At 38.1% G+C, this 19,964-nt stretch overlaps 1 protein-coding gene across 1 annotated transcript in view; it reads right to left on the bottom strand.

Annotated features, from left to right (window-relative positions):
- LOC120635907 (neuroligin-1-like) overlaps positions 1-13,535 on the bottom strand; it is a 56,665-nt gene extending 43,130 nt beyond the window's left edge. Inside the window, exons 1-5 of the mRNA XM_039907121.1 lie at positions 13,436-13,535; positions 7,878-8,070; positions 3,455-3,573; positions 2,497-2,646; positions 663-857 (exon numbers count right to left, since the gene is read on the bottom strand). Of these exons, the coding sequence (XP_039763055.1) occupies positions 663-857; positions 2,497-2,646; positions 3,455-3,573; positions 7,878-8,070; positions 13,436-13,535 (757 nt within the window). The remainder of the gene's footprint in view (positions 1-662; positions 858-2,496; positions 2,647-3,454; positions 3,574-7,877; positions 8,071-13,435) is intronic.
- Positions 13,536-19,964: the final 6,429 nt, after the last annotated feature.

Below are 19,964 nucleotides of genomic sequence, written 5' to 3' on the forward strand. Positions count from 1 at the left end.
ATACGCTTGTATGCATTGCTCATTCAATTTATTGTCGTGAAATATTGCATACAAGTTTTTAGGGGCGCAGAAAAAGACATGGTCCTAAGGGGGGCACAACTCGTACATGTTCATTGACAAAATGTATTTATTTATTTGTTTTATACCAGAAATTTAAAAACTAACATAAAAGTACAGTACTTGCACAATGACAACTTATCTCTAAAGAGATTTATTCCAAAAGCCCTCGAATGTGAGATACATTGAAGAGTAGAGTTGAGTAGGTACTCAAAGAAATAACTGATTAAAAAATATATACTAATAAACTAATTATATAGAGACGCCAGATAGTGCTAATTCAGCCTTGAGCCCCAACCCAAGTGTGTTAAGCACACTCGGGGATGGGTTGGGGATGATACAGAATATTGTGCAGAAGAGAATTCGATAGTCGCGCGGCAAGAAGTGCAAATGACTTTGCGGAAAAAAAGAAGTGTTATAAATGGGCAGCGCCCTCACAGTAATACATGCATTGCTCTATCTCTAGGTAGAGCTATCTGAAAGCGGTCGTGCAAGTACAAAGGTAATGAAGATTTTAACACCTTAAATAACATTGTAAGAATTAATGAATATTCCGGCGAAGACAAACAGGAAGACAATTCGTGTAAAAGCCAGTGTAGTGATACCTTTGGTCAAAGGCAGCATCAGCATGACGTTGACCAAGGCCGCGCCCGCGGAGTGGCCAACGAGCGTCAGGCGGCGCGGGTCTCCGCCGAACGCCGCGATGTTGCGCCGCACCCACGCCAGCGCCGCCGACACGTCCAACGCCGCCGCGCTGCCCGCCAGCGACACTTCGTCCGTCGCGCCGGCCGTTAAGTAACCTGCACACAAGTTTAGTGCTGCGTACCGAACTCTGCACCGTCAGCAGCTTACGCGACCGACGAGCCCAGTGGCCGTAACTAGGACGGTGTACTTCTGGTTACCCCTCGTTATCATAGGAAATGCTGCATATCTATCAATCTTTAGCAGTTCTATATCATGTACTCGACAAAGGACTTCCCCACAAGTAGTAGAGTTTTTGTGACACACGTTGCCGGTGTGTTGCAGGCGCATACATCTTAGCACCTACGCCTCAGTTTGAACACAGGGTGGCACTTTTAAAGCGTATTCTTGCTCTTGTTGCGAAATGTTGCTCTGTTATTTTTTCAACTTACCATCAGGTAGGCCACCTGCTTGGTCCGTCAATTATAAAAGAATGTCTTAAAACTGCCGATGACCTAAACCTTATTTTTTTGTTATTACTTGTAACGATAATAGCCTCAAGTTACAACGCAATGTCTTAATGTTACTAATTGGCATCGTTTTTATTATGGACTTACGGCATTGATTTACAGTGACCTGACGGAATGTAAGGGTAAAAAGATTTAAAATTAGGACATACAGGAATTAACTTTTCCCAGTTGAAAAGTAGGCCCTACAATATCCACAGCTGATAGTGGGTAACCAAGTTAAGTGATATATTTTATTAGAATCACAAGATTCTCGGGGAAATGAGGTGATTGACGGGACACGAGGGCACTTCAGAAATCGGGTCAAATGGATTTCAACTCCGGCCGTGATAGCCTAAGAGATGAGAGCGGATTTGAATACTGGGCTCTCAAAATTGGATATTCAAAAATGTATTTATAAACTTAGTAAAAGTAGCTTATTTAAGAATTTTTTGGTGGCAACCTGGGCTTTAGATTTCGAACAGTATCAAAATATTTAAATTATTATTTAATAATGCGCAGACGTTATACGAGAAGTTCATTGCCTCATCACAATTTTAAACAAATTAACGTATCAAAGGTGGTGAATAAATAAAGTTTTGGTTTGATTAGATATACCTATTACAAACAGCCAGTTAATACAAAAATAAATAGAAAACAAAAATCTTTCCTTTCGTGTTTTACACAATAATTAATGATTCATGTTGTGTAGACCTTGTTAGCGTCCAAAAATACTTATGTCATAAGGCCTCACTCTTCCATAGAGAACAACAAGAAAAGGTATATAAAATGGTTGAGTACTTTGTGCTTGTGTGCGAGTATATATGCGTGTGTGTGTGTGCTTGTAATGAAAATTAAAATAATAATAATCATTTATTGAAGCTTGGTATTTGTTGGTTACAGAAAATTTGATGCGGTAGGAAAACCTGTGTTGCAGAAGGTAGTTCCTTTCAGAGATTTAACAACAGATAAGCTTAGTGCTTAACTAAATATTTTCAAACAAACAATATTGTTATGAAAATAAAACTAAGTGTAATAAAATTTACTATGGTAAAATTTTGAGTGTCCATTAAATTCAAAATTCATCTATTTCAAGTAGGCCCAGTTTATAAGCACTTTTGAATCGACAAGTCAGTCTGTTTGTAGTGACTATAACACCAGTTCGGAAGGCAGATTCCTTAGGCAATAAAAATTAAATTTAAGTTGGAGTCTTGGTTCACTGGACTGATGATGACGAGCCTGTCGCACGCACCTAAGAGTCCTATCCTATAGTTGAGCGTGACGACCAACAGGTGAGCACGCGCCGCCAGCACGGCGCCGTCCAGCGCGTTGCCCGAGCCCCACTCGTGGGCTGCGGCCACCCACACCGCCACGGCGTACGGCGCCTCAACGCCGCGCGCACCTGCGCCATATTTAATATTCATTGGAATCCAATAAAAATGAAGACGTTCTTAACCCAAAGCATGTCATCCGACACATCGTTGCTAGAAAGCATTCTAACAACGCTTTAACAGTAAAAGGCAAGTAATAAAACGTGTAAATGAGAAACTACTACTTCACAGACTTTAGAGATTATGATGTACATCATTCAATGTCTGTAAGGCTGAAACGCTAATAGTTTTTGAGGAAACCACTGCCATTTTTTTACTGAAAGAAATCAGATATAGCCCTAACTCATGTCACTACACACGAGTAGGTACGCGTCGCGTAGCTAAGGTACTATGCACGTGTCGGTCTTTAATCATCACATTAAATACATCCATCCAGACATCCAAATATCAGATCACACAAGGGCATGGCATTTAAAAGGCTGGCGCTATAGTCTCTTTGTATGGCTAGACTTATTTAATGTGCCATGTGGTGACGGCAGATCGGCATAGTAGTGGCGTGGCGACTAAGGAAATATAACAGTCTTGGCAAACCCTCCCGTTAGGAAAAGCCTTTAGTGGATTGTTTTAAGCTATTGATTGATTGATGGCTAACCTTAGCCGTTGGACAAAATATGCTCCAGCGTTTAAGTCTCAAGACTAGTATATTAATTTTTGACAGGACATTATGAAAATGTTCTATGTACAACGACCATGGGCCCGGGCTCAAACGTTGCCCTTACTTATAACTGATCACGTGCATTGCATGAGCCTTTTAGAAGAGGTAGGAATAAAATAGCAACTTGTTATTAGAAGAAATAGAAGTTAAAGTAAAATACTCACCGCTACCGGGCACGTAGATGTTGAGGTAGAGGCAGTCTTCGCTCTGATTGGCGAGGAGAGGTATGGTAGCTTTGAGCTCGTTGTACATCCCCAGCGGCATCTTGGACAGCGCTGCACTCCTGGTAACACAATGCTAGGGTGCTAGGCCAAAATGGAAGTCTCTAGGAAGAAATCACCTGAATCTTCATGCACCTACATGAAGGATAGATTTCTTCATAGCTTAATCATCGATGTATTAAACATAAAAGACTATCATACATTATATCGATGATTAAAGACTATCCTTACTTAAATACATGTTCTTATTAAGGAAGTGTGGCTTTAATTTGGATTGTTGCATATTTATTTCCTATAGATGTTTATTTATCGAAATAAATATGCCACGATAAAGAACTGAATATTCGGTTTTTAATAAATCTTCATTTAAAAAAGGGAAACTTGGTTTTACAGTAAATGCGCGCTTCTCTAGCTAGCCTAAACCGTGACATAAGAATTTTGATATCAAGAACCTTCAATATAATGTTATGGAAGCTATACTTACGTTGAAAGAATAGCAAATACAAACGATTAACCGAGTAAAACTTAAGCATCTTATATCCTTGACACATAATGAAAGCCATGTTTACTCTCTACTACTATAAAATATATGTAAACATTCGCGGCTAGATTTAATCTAGCCCAAATTGCTTTTTGATTTTACTGAGATCCCGACATAAATCCTCCGATCTCAACATAAATCCCTATTTAGGGCAGTTAAGACCGGTTTGCTGAAAATGTACATTTTTATTAGTCTCGGCCTGTTTTTCAGCATTGCCTTGTTATGTTCAGGTCACCGATGCCAGTTGTTTGAAATTATAAGAAATCAGAATTAGAACTATAGAAATCAGAAGAGGGCAAAATGATTGGCCACCTATTAAGAAATGATGAATTTATAACAAATGTAAATGAATAAAAGTATATGCAAAGAGGGGAGGAGGATGTCCGAGACTAGGTTTTGTAGGTCACATAAAACGAAAGGTTTGGGTGAGGTCTTATAAAGAGGTAAAAGAGAGGGCCATGGATAGAGAAGGTTGGAAAAGGCTGTATTGACAAGAGCTTAGCTCTTAGTTAAGGGTTCGAATTGTTATGGTCGCTTACTACGACCCTGATGATAAGGCTGAATAAAGAAAGGTGGCGGGTGGTAAAAAAAAGTAAGAATACATTTATTCATGCTTGCAAGTATGCAAGTTTTGAAGCGGTGATAGCCTAGCGGTTAGGACTTCGGCTTCTATTTCGGGAGGCCGAGTTCGAATTTTACGCTTTTCTCAGTTATGCTTTTTAAGTAATTAAAATATCCCTTTCTTCAACGGTGAAGGAAATACATCGTCAGGAAACCTTCATGCCTGAGAGTTTTCCATAATGTTTTCGAACTTGTGGTGGACTACGGCCTGACCTACTACTCCGGGATTGTGGGGGGGGGGGGGGGGGGGGATAATGGGTTGATATGATGATGATGATAATGGAGTACTTTATAATAACATAGAAAAAGACTGTCTTTCTGTAACACCGGACAAAATGGTGTATAAAAACGCACATGCATGATGCTATGGGTTTTAGAGCAAAGACCACACTGCTTCAACGAATTGGTTGGTGGGCATAAACGCCTTATAGTTGTAACAATAAGACTAACGGTTTGATGTTCTCTCTAGTGTTGACATCACTTATTTTCAAACTTTATACTAATACTAAGAATTATTTAAGAGGAAATACCAATGCTTTGGCAATTCTACTCTGTTATAATCTGCTCGTAATCTTTTATTTAAACTAATCACTACTCTAACTTATCTTAAGTGATTAAATCAGAAACAATGTAGAACCAGAATTACCGATATAGCTAAAAATCTTAACTTATTGCACCGTGCTTACAACAATCTTTTCAATAGAGTATTGTACTGTATTTAATATAGGTGTACTTTATAATCTGTAATACTAATAGAGTACGCTAAAAAACTTGCTTTGTATGTTTAATACAATCTCAGAACTCCGTTATTTATAAACCGATTTGGAAACAGTAATTTTTTGACAGTAACTTGTGCATTTTCACACGAATTTTATTTGATCAAGTTAAACTGATGATGAATCACAGATACCACCACTAGAACTGCACAAAAATAAAAATTTCACGTACAAATCATTTGCATGCTGGACAAACGATATTTTTTATGTCTAGAAAATAAGTCAGTGTTTGCGGATAAATTTGCTGGAACCTGCTATTAATATATTACAGTACAGTACTGATTTAATACTATGGTTAATCTTTCTCTCTATAATTAATGTCGCCCATAGCGATACTAACATTATTAGTCCCAGCCACTTATCTGTAATGTACAGAGTATTACGTTAATACCAGTTGTCACTAACATCACGCGAACATTAAACCAACATCAGCGCCGAAGTAATAATTTGAACATTTTGTGCGCCAGTGATTAGCTCGTGAATTACTAATTTAAACATGTATCTGCAATCACGGTATAAACTGGGGCCATCCGCGCGGAAAATGATCTAACGGTCGCTGTGATTAAACGGAAAATATCTAAAATACAGATCCTAACCGGCGGTATTACGAAGAATAATAATAATTTTCTCTTATTATATTAATTTCCAAGATCCAGATTATCAGCCAAATAATTTTGGTAATTTTTCGTTTCAAACTCTCAATATATAAACAAAAAATTATTTCAATTCTTCTGAAAAACTAACTCGAACGCATTTCAGTTATTTAATATATTTTTATTTATTCTTTAAAATAATTGTTTTACAAATATAACCATTTCAGTTAGAAATTTTATTTCTTTCAAGGTCATTTACGACAGACTGACCGTACGCAACGTGAACGATGCAACGTTGATTATTACACGTGCCCTAAATTATTTTGTAAGAGAATCGTGTCCTGTGAGTCTCGTCCTAGAACGTTTAATGTTTTTGGGCTAAGTTTTTAGTACGAATTTAGGCGCTATGAACAGAAGATCTAGGAAACAAACTGGTAATACTGGTAATACGTAAGATTGCGTTCTGTAGCCTCTCCGGATGTTCGCGTGGGATTGCGTTACTTATACTTAGGATTTCACATTAAATTAAGTACAAAGATGTCCAAATAGGCTCGGTCTGATTGTACCTTTAAAATGCAGCTGTCGTATTTAATACAGAATGGATTCCCAATTCTTTGCAATTGTTTTATGTTGCGCTTCTAAGTAACCGAGCGTAGAGTTTTGCAGGATCTGCGCTTCTGCGTTGGTGCGGCGTGTATGGTTCGTGATTTTCATATAATTGGGAGGGTTGGAGATTCATTGTGCAAGCCTACAACGGCACCATACAAATCTATCTGTTTTTTTTAAACAGAATTAAATAAGGTTAAAGATTTCTGATAACCATATTAAAACGCAGTGTCTATATTTCACCTGTGCATTTGCAGTATTTGGGTCGTATCAATTAAAATTCAGCTGTAGCCAACTTTGTTTGATGGCCAGAAATGTCTAAAAGAGCCGGCGGCGACCGCCCTCCGGCGAACACTCAAGTCTTTAATAAAGTTATACCAATTTCAGCCCTATATGCTTGGAACACCACACCATGAATTTGAACTAGATACACTTTCTTCACTTAGCTAGATAGTCTTTGAGACCAGCAACAGTCTTAGCGTCACTTCCTTTGAGTATTTTCAAATCAAATGTACTACGATACCGCCATTCTACATTTTTAGCTTCTGCACCGCTTTCGATAATAGGCACGCGTGTCCATTTCACAAAATAAGGCAATATATAAGGGTATAGCAGTACCTGCCCACCTGGTCTTCAGTAGTGACCTAAGGTGGCACCACGGACCGGCAGCGACATGGTCTGACGTAGTTTTTGTATACTCTTTGGTAAGCTTATTGATAAGTAATGAAGATAATACAAACACCACGTCCTTTTAACCTTATTAGTTTGGAATAGTGCAATCTTATAGTATTTTAGTAAAATAGGCAAGCCCTTTCATTTGATAACCATAGATAGATAGATAGATAAATTCTTTATTGCACACAATTTATAATATAAATTAGCCTCCATACTTAGGGAGGTGTGAAAAAATAAATGTAATTCGTCAATTTGTCACCTATATCTTATGTGGCGGCGGCAATATGATTCATTGATGACACACACACACACACACACACACACGCACACACACATAAAAATCAAAAATTCAAAATTCATTTATTTCAAGTAGGCCGTCCCACAGACACGCAAAGCTTAAATCATCATCATCATATCAACCCATTACTGGCCCTCTACAGGGCACAAGTCTCCTTCAAGGAGAAGGGGCTAAGGCCGTTGTCCACCACGCTCGCCCAGTGCGGATTGCTAAACAAAGAAAAAACAGAAGAAATAAACAGAACGTCGGAGCGTACCTGTTGGACACGTCGGGATAGCGCTGCGGGCACACGGGCGCGAAGGCGTCGGCCAGGCGCGTGCCGGGCCACGCGGGCGGCGGCGGCGGCGGGCCCAGGCGCGGCGGCCGCGCGCCGTACGGCACCCCGCGGAACACCTCCACGGGCTCCAGGCGCCGCGACGCCGGCTCCACGATGATGCCGCGGATCGCTCCTGAGCACCAACGGCATACATTGAAACCATTGCATTGTTGCTGTGTTACGGTCTGAAGGTGTAATTACAGGCACTTTAGGCTTAACACCTACGTCTAATGTTCATGGACACAGGGCAACACTTCGCAGGATGTGTTTTTGCTAGCCGATGTGTTGCTCTGTTTATTACCAGATGCGATGGTTTTCAACTTTCCATCAGGTGGGCTATCTGCTTGGTCCATCAATGAATAACTATAAATAAACCGGCAAAGTGCGAGCCAGACTTGTGCACGAATGGATCCGTACCATTATCGATAAAAACGGCAACAAATCATAGCAGTTATATGGGGGCCCCGTTAAAGAATAATGTTTAGTATTTGTTGTTATAACGGCAACAGAAATACGACATCTGTGACAGTTGTCTAATTATCACATAAAAATTTAATTAATACTGTTAATATTAAAATCTTGGTATGATAGTCAGTTCGTGAACACATACCTATTATGAAATAAATAAACGATATCACAGGTCTCCTCTCAATGAGAAGGGGTTAAGGCCGTAGTACACCACGCTGGCCCAGTGCAGATTGGTGGACTCCACACACCTTGGAGAATTTTATGTTGAACACTCAGGCATGCTGTTTTTCTCACAATGGTTTCGTTCACCGCTGCTGCAAGTGATACTTTAATTCTTTAAAACGCACATAACTTATAAAAGTTAGAGGTGCGTGCTGGGATTGGAACTTGGCCCCCCGAAAGTGAAGTCGAAGTCCTACCCACTGGGTTATCACGTCAATACGCATCAAGTGGTTAACATTACTTACTCACTGCTTATACAGAAAGTCTTAGACGCGCAATCACATGTTATAATTTTAATCAAATCACTTTTTAGAAATTAGAAATGAATCTATTATAATAAAAAAAACATTTTGCTTTCGAAATTCCCCCTTCCAAATAATTTATTATTTTAAAACAGTGCTTTAAAAATTGCCTTCAGGTCGGTTGTATGCCGCCTACTTCCCGTTACATCGGCCCTGTGGACTTATACACATGACCTGATAGATATTTGACTATATGGAAACTTTTGATGTACGAACTTGGTGACCTAGAACTGAGTTAGTCGAACTTTATAGAGCATAGCACTCAACATAGCGTCCCCACATTTGAATTTGTTAGGTTGGACATAAAAAAGACAATTGTACTAAAAGTGGCTTAAACAGTCGAAAGCACAATGTCAAACTTAAAATTTAATGACACAAAATACCTAAAATACTAATTTAAGGAATAAATTGTAGATCAAACCTCTTTTCGGTTTGATCAAAGGGCAAATTTCGGGAAACCATTTCATTAACAATCCTTTCAAAGCTTTGTTATTAATTGTCGTGACGTCGACAATCCCGACTGAAAATTTATCGTTAATTAAGTTGTTGCGAGTTTATAAATTCATAATTTTACAGTTTAGTAGACATTTAGTGAATTTAATATTAATATAAACAATGTTTGACGATAAAATCAATAGAGGCTAGTTTACTAATGTTTACAAACCTAACTAACCGCAAGTACCTCAGTGCAAGATTAACATGGATATAAATAATATAGCAAATGCAACAGAATATATGTTTAGTTGATGCGGTGATAGCGCATTGGGTAGGACCTACGAGAATGGAAACATCGTGAGGAAACCTGTAAGCCTGAGAGTTCTACATAATGTTCTCAAAGGTATATATATGGAGTCAACCAATCAGCACTGGGCCAGCGTGGTGTACTGCGGCCTTTACCCCTTCTTATTGAGGGAGGAGACCCGTGCCCTACAGTGGGCCGATAATGGGTTGTTATGATGATGATACTCAGGTTCGCTTTACATACTATATGGCAGTCATACATAAGTATATACTTAAGCCGTTTACCTTTCTACTGTAAGATTTACCGAATCTTATAAGAAAATCTGTCGGAAAGTAATTGGTAATGGTAGTGATATCAAAGAAAACTTGTTTTCGCTTGTGTTAAGATTGATTTTAATTAAGTGGGAACACGTTGTTTGCGGCGTAACGGCGTGGTAATCGAAACAAGATATGTAAAGTTGAGAGCTTAAAACTAAATGAGGTAGGAAAAGTTGAGGGCTTAACATATTGTTGTTCGGGTAGATTAGATCGTTAACTGTACCCTTTTGGACACGGACTTGATGAAGAAACTGATGGAGTGTAAAGGATTGAGTATTAAGACACTTTATTAGCCAGCCGGAGTTAGGATATTCAAACTATATCTTTCTAATTTGGTCTCGTAATTTTTTTTTAGAAGATTCTATGTTCGACTCTTATTTGCTTTTTGTGTCTTTCCATCGGTTTTTCAGTGAATTATTGTAAATTGATTTTGAAAATTATTTTATTTATTGAAAAGGTATATTCTCGGGGTAGTTTCATGTTCACCAAGTCGGGATCTGACGATGGGATCCCATGGATATCAAGGGGAATCCTCCATTAAACAGTGCCTTTGTCAACTCGAATAAAATCTGTTAAGAATGCAGTTAGTTGGATCTAAAGTAATAAAGTTCGTGTCTTTTATTTGTCAAGTTTCATCGTCCTATGTTATTAACATAGATTTTTATGTAATTCAATGGTTCGAAGGTACGCGAGGTCACATTGTCAGTGATTATTCGAGATTAATCTTTACGCGGACTGGCATATTACTGTGTTTAGAAATTCGGATGTTTCTGTTTATATTCCTAATATTTTGCTGGCGTATTTGGACTACAAACCTCTCAATTAGGTCTCTTAAGATCGGTAAGATATAATTGCAACAGGTAGGTATTTAGAGAGAACAAATATGAAATATAGTTACTTTATTTTACAATTGAGATGTTGCTGAATACTGTAAATAAAAAATTACCACAAAAGTTTTCCAAATCAGCATGTTGTTCTTTCTCTAGGAGTAAGAGCCTATACTCTTACTCCATTTCCTTACACCTATTTCCTATCTTTTGACAAGTACTTTGAAAATTCTAGCATAAAAATCCAACATCTAACAGCTGGCCTGACCGGGGCTCAAACTAAGAACCTTATATAACCAACTCGTATTTGACAATGAAAAGTGTTGAACCAACGATGCAGTTTAAATAACAAATAATGTACTAATCAAGGACTAACTAAAATTGACCAACAACTTATTTAATAACATAAATACGCCTCGGTCTCATTTAGAATGTTAATTAAAATAAAAAATAAAACAAATCTGCAGAGAATTCGATTCCTCGATTCAATAGAGAATCGCGGCCAGCGGCCAATTACGTGGTCGGAGGTACCCCAACAATTATTAATTTTACCCAACGCCCGCTCTTTGTAATACGAAACGAAACGAGGCAATTTACCCGCGATATGCCCGGGTTTCTCCCTAGGACCGGGGCTTGATTGAATTGTTCCGGGATTATCCTAACCCGGATGAGCCGAAACCATCAGAGCACGGTAAACGTGAGTCTCAGGTTACCTTTCCCGTTTGCTTTCTCGTTTGATGAATTATAAAATTGGTTCAATTACGCACTTTGATATGTACATGCTGAGTTTACAACTGACTTCTGAAATAAGGTTATCGACACAGTGCTTTTTTCCTTTTTTTGAATCTATGTTATTCTTGTATAACTGTCAAATTGGTGACTTTTTACTGTTTATCTATGGGTTTTTGTACCTTGTATGAACATCTAAAACGAACTAAAAAATCTAAAACGCGATATCACTTGGGGGAAACCTAACGGACGCGTAGCGCAACAATACCTGTTGTGTAGAACAATAGGACGACGCAAAACTGATTATGCCGATGCCGCTACAATATACAACAAGCACTTGGCAATAATCTCAGAACTACGTTTGAACCAGCCTTTTATGTCACTGAAGAAGCACGTGGATCTACAACCCCTATTTAATAATATTCATCAACATCAAAGACTTACAGCCTTGTAGCAGCTTCCAAACTTCCAAAACTCTCATGTCATTCTGTACTCCATTCCCCATCTCTAAGTTACTCTCGGTCTGCAAGCCTCTCCAGTTGAAGTCTCTTGTGGCATTGTGTAGTGTTTCTTATTGCGCAATTTGCTAAACAAGTCCCACCAATCGCATTTTCAATAGCTTAGTAGTGTTGACGACGTAACGACATACAGTCAGGCAAAATTGGTAGGCTTTATTACGACATCAATTACGGAGGGACCATAATCCTGCAGGTGTCCATACAATTAACTATGTGATGTTTAGTTAGCATTGTAGTGTAATTAATAGTTTAGGTTCAATAACTTCAATTCATTATCATTATTTTCAATACTATATGGGCTATAATAAAGGAGTGTACCGCGTTCGGGTAGACGCCTGCAGAATCGGAAATCGTTTAAAATACCTTTTTGTCGGACATAGGCGAGACAACATGCGCCTGTCTTTCGGATTTACTTAATTTAAAAATGCTTACAGAAACAACTGTGATATTTTTAGTAGTTCTTTGAACTTATTCAAACAACATGTAAAACATGTACTATAGATGCCTTAATTTTTTTTATTTTCTGTTTTACTTTTGTATCATCCTTTTGCTTTGGACAGTATTCCAGGAATTCAGTTTTAAAGGTTGTTTTGTTAGTAGCTCTGTTAATGTTCAACATAAACAAAGTTCTTGTCCATATGTGTCCAACGGCACTTACAACGGAAGGTACCGGCCGACTAAGTACGTAGACAAGCCCAGGAGAATCTGTTTCGGTGCAGACTCAGCAATTCAACAGCTTATCTTCCCTCTATGTTCTATATCAGGATTATGAGATCATGCTATATTCAGTTGACATCTTGAAGATGTCCGTTAAAAAGTTCAAACTATGTATTAAACGTAAGATTATAGAAAAGTCCTAATAGTTTAAAGGATTACGTAACCGTAGCTTGCGTGTGAATTTTGTTCTAACTAGGTTGCTATTCTAATAATTTTAAATGAAAATGTAGTTGGTGGTAACAAAAAAATTCACCTGACTTGTTCTGTTGTCACCCTCTTTATAAAACCGGGCGCATTTGGAACCCTCTTAGCTTTAGTTTTAAGTTTACGAATACGGTTATCGCCATTATCTCACTACCATGTACCTACACATTTATTAAGTTAAATTAGCATAGTGTCATCTATCGGCAAAATTTGGCACCACATATTACCTATACCATCTTAAGCTAACAACTCGACTGTGCGGAGCATAACTGCACAACGCTTTCTAGTCTGCTATATTATACGGTAGTACAAGAACTGTACTTTAAAATCTGTACTGTATTCACTCGTTAACATTATTTATGAATTTGTCCGCCTTGCTGAACACTGGCACTCCGCGTGCCATCGCACTGAGCAGTAGCGCGGCTGCGACAGCACAAGCTGTCGTTAGTTACCGGCGTGCGTGTGCACGATGCGCGAGCTGTAGCGCGGGCCCGCCGCCGCCAGCACCGCCAGCGCCAGCGTCGCGCACCACGCCGTCCGCGCGCACTCCATGCGCCATCACGCGACGATTGGCTGCAACAACAAGGGAACGCTCAATAAGCCAGTATCCATAGTAAGAAAGTTGGTCGGCTCGCTTGGTTAGACCTGCATTTACTAATTCGATCACGTGAAAGCAAACTCCAATTTATAAGACATTGAAAGCGCGCCATCTAGTGAAAATACTGCGCAACAATACTGCTACTAGAGGGCGCTCTTCTGATACCACATTAATCCCAGTTAACGATCAAGCAAATGATTTCCACTGTGGAGTCGTTGTGTAGAACAGAAATCGTAACAGTGTTGAGGTTCTCTAATTCTAACGTTTAAACATATTTTTTCCAAATATAACAGCTAGTTCCTGGCATTATCTCGTTCAAACATACAAACAAACTCTTTAGCTTAGAAATCTTAGTAATAATAGCTTTAATACACAGTACCCCAGGGATCACTCCTCCTGCGGGTTATATAGTTAGGTAACAGGACATAGTTAGGGTTTCCACTAAATGGCACTATAGATGCCATCTTGTCATGTGCAGTGTTGCTAACTCCAAATCGTTTATCAAGAGCACTTCCTGCACATAATATTTATATCGTTCCATTGGAATCCTGCTACGCTACCGACCCTTTGTAGGCCCTGCCCTCCTCCACTTTTTTTGCATTTTCCCCCCTCTCCAATTGGTGTATTATTCTTTCACACATAGGTTAATTTGGTCCTACTTTAGGTATTTTCTCGTAGTCAGGATTAGTTCCAAGTGTCCCGCCCATCTTAGACGCAGTGTCGTACAGAACTTGAAAATGATTTCTCAGCCGATGTGTGCAAATAGTTCAGGGTTTTACACTGGGCTACTATAATCCTGAGCAATTCAAACAATTTCAGCATAGGAGTCAATGTACAGAGATACACTCGTTTCGAAGTTAGCAAAGAGCCGATTGGCGCAGTGGACAGCGCCCTGCTATCTGCGTCTAAAGCCGTGGGTTCGATTCCCACAACTGGTAATTTCACTGGTTACAACTGGTTTTTCAGTGTCTGGGTGTTACATAAGTATTTATGTATAATGTTCACAAAAATATTCTTCAGTTATCCTAGTACCCATAACACAAGCTACGCTTACTTTGGAGCTATATGGCGATGTGTGTATTGTCGTAGTATATTTATTTATTCATATATTACATTTTTCAAGTTCCTTATTGACGGTCAGTAATCTGCATTTCGCCTGAGGCAAACTTTAAATGTCATAAATTCCTGCTATCCATCCTAGATATTGAGACACCTCAGGCCAGGCATTGAACACACGTCCAGAAACAAGAGCAAAGAAAAACCTTCAATTAACTATATTAAAAGTGATGCCGTTGGCCGAAAATAAAATGGGGTACCCTTTCAATTGACATTGGCTCTCGGTAACTCGTTCCCTCCGATCTCATTCCGAGAGACGTCGTAACGTCTGATCCCCTCCTATGTAGATTAGGGTCTGGGAAGGACGCTATCGGAGGACGCGCGTAATGACATAGCCCGTACCTGCGGTGAAGGGTCGGCCTCCTCAATACAAGGAGATAGCCATTCGGATCCTGTCACAAACATTCTTGTATCAACGGAATATTGTATGCCGAGGAAAAGTGAATAACTAAAGTTTATTTATTTTCCGTTAAGGTCGAATTTCTGTTGTTGAAAGCGTATTTGTTATGGTCGAAGACGGGAATCTTTGCCTGTAAGGACATGAATTATTAACTTTTGAAAAAGGGTCACCGTGTCCATATTTAATGAAATACATTCATATGAATATTAATAATGTTAGTTATTTATGCGACCATCTCTTTGGTACCGCCCTGCATTCACTGAGAAATATAATTTAGGGTGACTTATTCATATGACTTATATTATTCCTGTACCACACGTAGTTACAAGTGTCAAGTATATGGGTAATCTGTTTTAATTCACGAAGTTCATGATAGTTAAAAACTTAATGCCAATCAAAAAAAGAATAAATAAATGTTTTCTACAACATTTTACGTTTTATTACCAGAGTTTTTTTTTCATAAGACAAGCAATTGGTTTGGCTTTGACCGTGGCTTGTTACCACCCTTCCAACAAAGGCGAGCCGCAAAGCGATTAAGTGTTCCGGTGCGATTTCGCGTAGAAACCGATCAGGGGTAAGACTACCGCACTCCCTAACAGGTTAGCCTGCTACCATCTTAGACTGCATCATCACTTACCACCAGATGAGATTGCAGTCAAGGGCTAACTGGTAGCGGAAATTAAAAAAGAAAATTTAGTGTGCTGTTGTATACGTTTTTGACGTCATAGGCAATTAGGGACCATTGTTGTTTTATTTATGAACAAGTATTTCTATTTTTGTCTTTTCTGACGCACAATTATCGGTGGAAGCTCTCAATGATCTGGAAATATTGGAAGGAGAACATGATTAGCTCATCTTGTGGAGTGTCTAGTCTCTCGGCCGAGCCTCTCGACATCTGCCCGTGACACGAGGTCACCATTTGTCTTCCGGAGTGCCCTCATGCCTTCTCCGGATATAACTTATCCCCAAAAGACTTATTTATTAGACACTTGGTTAAACTTAAAAGGAACATATTATTTGTAATGTCTTCCTTGTGATACAATTAATGAAATAAATGAGGCTCTTATGAACTTCGTCCGCATGGATTTGTTTTCCCTTAAATGTAAATTAGTTTATGGCAAGTTATATACTTAAAAAGATAGAGTAAATGACAGGGATAATTCAAGATATGTTCATCATAATCTAGCGGTCAAGGCCTTTCTTCAGTGAAGCTCACAAATACCAAGAGATGAACGTTCAGTAAACTGTTAGATTTTCACCACTTATTCTGTCAGTTTACTTCAAATTCTTTAAAAAATATTAGCTTTCATTTAAAAACAGGCTATGCTATGGCTTAAGCCTAATGAAAATTACTTCAATACATTTTGGGATAAACGGGTACACACTTAGTATTATATTATATGGTTGCGGTGAATATCGAAGCACCATTTTTGAACTAGAAAACTAACCTTCGAATGAAAATAATCTATATACTTATAATAAAACTGTAACTGGATAATTTCGGTACATTTAATATATTTTGAATTTTACCCGGGGGATGCTTTATAAACGATACTGAGTCCAAAACAGATTTTTATTTAATCTTTGTCTGTCTGTCTGTCTGTCTGTCTGGGCATCACGTGAAAACTACTGAACGGATTTAAATAATATTTTTTATAGTGGTAGCTGATATTCCGGGTCAACATATAGGATACTTTACGATATTTTCCGGGATAAAAAGAAGCCTATGAGCTATACCAGACTATATTGTAGGTATCTCTGCCAAATTTTAGCAAAACCATCCGTACATCTATTCTCACAAACTTTCGTTTATAATATTAGTAGGATGGTACGCATGCATTCGATCGCTGTCCCATATGCCTTGCGACTTGCTGTCGTCTGTGAAAAATTATGTCCTTGATCTCCGACAATATTTATCAGATCTTCATTAAACTTAGACTATACATGCTTAATAGTATACACTTTCAAATAAAAAAAGAATTATTGCTATCAATTTAACAGAGGTATGAAGTAATGTAGACAGACAGACAGACAGACCAAAATTAAATAAAAATCTGTTTTCAGTATCGATTATAAAGCATTCCCCTGGTCAAAATTTTCAAAATATATGAAATGTACAGAAATCTTCCAGTTACATTTTTTTTATAAGTATATATATAAGTATGAAGCAAATAATACTAATAATGTATGTTGATGTATATATTTTATCGATAACTTTAAACACGCTTCAAACGCGGGAAAACTTAAAACTTTGATGTGATATCAGGATGGCCAGCAGAGAATTTGCTGATAGCCTTTACTCAGAAATATTCTTGACTGGTTAAAGATTATAAGCGTGGGACGCATAAATTTTTAAAAATGGCGTGAAGATGAGGTCACTGATACAAAGGAAGGTGAGGTGAGGGAAACGGAAAAGCAGCTGTCACTCTAATTAAAAATAATGTATAAATGGAAATTATCTGATTGATGATAAGGAATGAATAATGTCATTTGAAAAAGTAAATACATAGTGTAAACTTTTTTAATGAATTATTAGTAATAACAATTTCCGCCTCTGTGATATCCACTATTACAGTAAACTTACATGTACCAAAAATATAATTTAACGTGGAATTGCAATAAACGAATATGAATATGAACTGTCTAATTGTGTATTCAAAATGAAATTATGAGCAATGCGGTGAGCGGTAATACAATTTCATTATATTATTGACCCATGTAAACTTTTAAATACACCTCTGTTTATTCTCTGTTAAAACACAATTAAACATGTTATCTGTATCAAATTGTATTCACAATATAATATTTGCAAATTAGTTCAATTTGTAACACAAGTTCGTTTCTGATAACAAACCAATGATAGAACCAATTTCGTATTATTTGGAATTGTGTTTATTGTTTACATTATTAACATTCATTATGCTTCATTCCGTGTTAATTCTTTACAGAGAAGAGAAGATAAAACATACATACGAGAGCGCTTAGGTATCAAAGCGTAGTGTGCATTTTAAGTGAAAGTTCCCAACTTTAACCCTCAGCTCATATTATTTCGACGACCGTTTGGCGCAGTTAGCAGCGTCCCCGCCTTTTGAGTCCAAGGCTGTGCGTTCGATTCCCACAACTGAAAAATGTTTGTGAGATGATCATGAATGTTTATATGTTCACAAAAATGCATTAGGTAATATGTGTGTGCGTAGCTAGGGTTATCAAAAGCTACGCTTAGGTACTTTGATTATAGATGGCTATGTGTGTATTGTCGTAGTATTTATTTATTGTATTTCAGTATTTTATAAGTCATTTAATGCTCAGGTACCTACCACTAACTAGCCAGCTAGCTACCTAATCCAGTAGCTCCATCTTCCGTTGTTCACTAAGCAATCCGAAATGGGTTTAATATTCTAACATAAACAAATGAAGGTCGGGAGCATGGTGAGAGCGCGTAAAGACACGAGCACAGCATTACTACCGGGACCGTTATTTTTTTTATTTTTTTTATTCATCTACATATTAGCCCTTGACTGCAATCTCACCTGGTGGTAAGTGATGATGCAGTCTGAGATGGTAGCGGGCTAACCTGTTAGGGAATATGGTAGTCATACCCCTAATCGGTTTCTACGCGATATCGCACCGGAACACTAATTCGCTTAGCAGCACGTCTTTTTCGGTAGGGTGGTAACTAGCCACGGCCAAAGTCTCCCACCAGACCAGACCAGAGAAAATTCAGAAATTAGAAATTCCCAAGCTGCCCCTGGCGGGAATCAACCCGAAACCCCCAGCTTAAATTCACAGCGCTCACCGTTATATGAAAGTTTGACCTTATGTATAGAGTTCGGTCTATATTTCTTTCCCACTTTATTTTATCCAACACAAGTGCTCTCGGCGAGCTCCAACGCCAGATCAAACAGCGTTGAAAGCAATGATTTCATATTTTCAATACCCCATATTTACTTTCCTCTTCCGGCTGTTTGTTGGGTACCTTCAACTGTTTCTACAATTGCAACTAATATTTATCTTTTGGAATTATTTTCATTTAGCCAGTCCGTATTAGTTTGCTTCCACGAAACATTTTTATAAGTTAAAAACAAGTTTTTTAACCGACTTCTAAAACAAGAGGAGCTTCTCAATTAGCTTGTTTTTTTAAAATGTTTGTTACCTCAGAAATATGTTGACTATGAAAATAGATGTTTGGTTTTAAAAAAATTGGTTCCGTTTTCATCAAACAAGGAAATGATTTTGTTTTTTGGTATAAAATGATAGGGTTTTAAATTTAACACATAGGTAGGGATATTTTCATTCCACTACAAGTTAGCCCTTGATTGCAAGCTCACCTGGTGCTAAGTGATGTTGCAGTCTAAAATGGAAGTGGGCTTAACTCATATAATAAGTAATAATAATATTATGTATCATATATATTTTTTATTAGTAAATAAACACGTAACTTCTATTTTATTAAAAGGATATAATATTTGTATCGAATCCAATCGCTGCCGCTCCAATCCCCCGCAACCTTCACATCTGCAGTCATGCTATTAATGTCGAAGGTGTGAAGTAAAAGCATCACTTCCACTTCCGCAAACATCCTTGTTGCGCTACAAACGCGGGGATCCGTCATCAACACCCTGAATATATATCAATCCGAAATTACAACTTGCAAAACTGAACTGATAGGAAAATGACTTCGAACTACTCGAAGAACTTGCACGTAACTCGGTATTAAATATTCTCTAGATTATTAAGGTGAAGCAGATTATTTATTCAGCCTCATTTACGACCCATCGTAATAATATGCCTGAAAATTACTTTCAATAATTCCTTTGAAAGCGCTTGCTTATTTGAGGCGCGCATTAAAGCGGCTAAATAATTCCCG

The sequence above is a fragment of the Pararge aegeria genome, chromosome 3 (genome assembly GCF_905163445.1).
Source record: "Pararge aegeria chromosome 3, ilParAegt1.1, whole genome shotgun sequence".
Lineage (NCBI taxonomy): Eukaryota > Metazoa > Arthropoda > Insecta > Lepidoptera > Nymphalidae > Pararge > Pararge aegeria.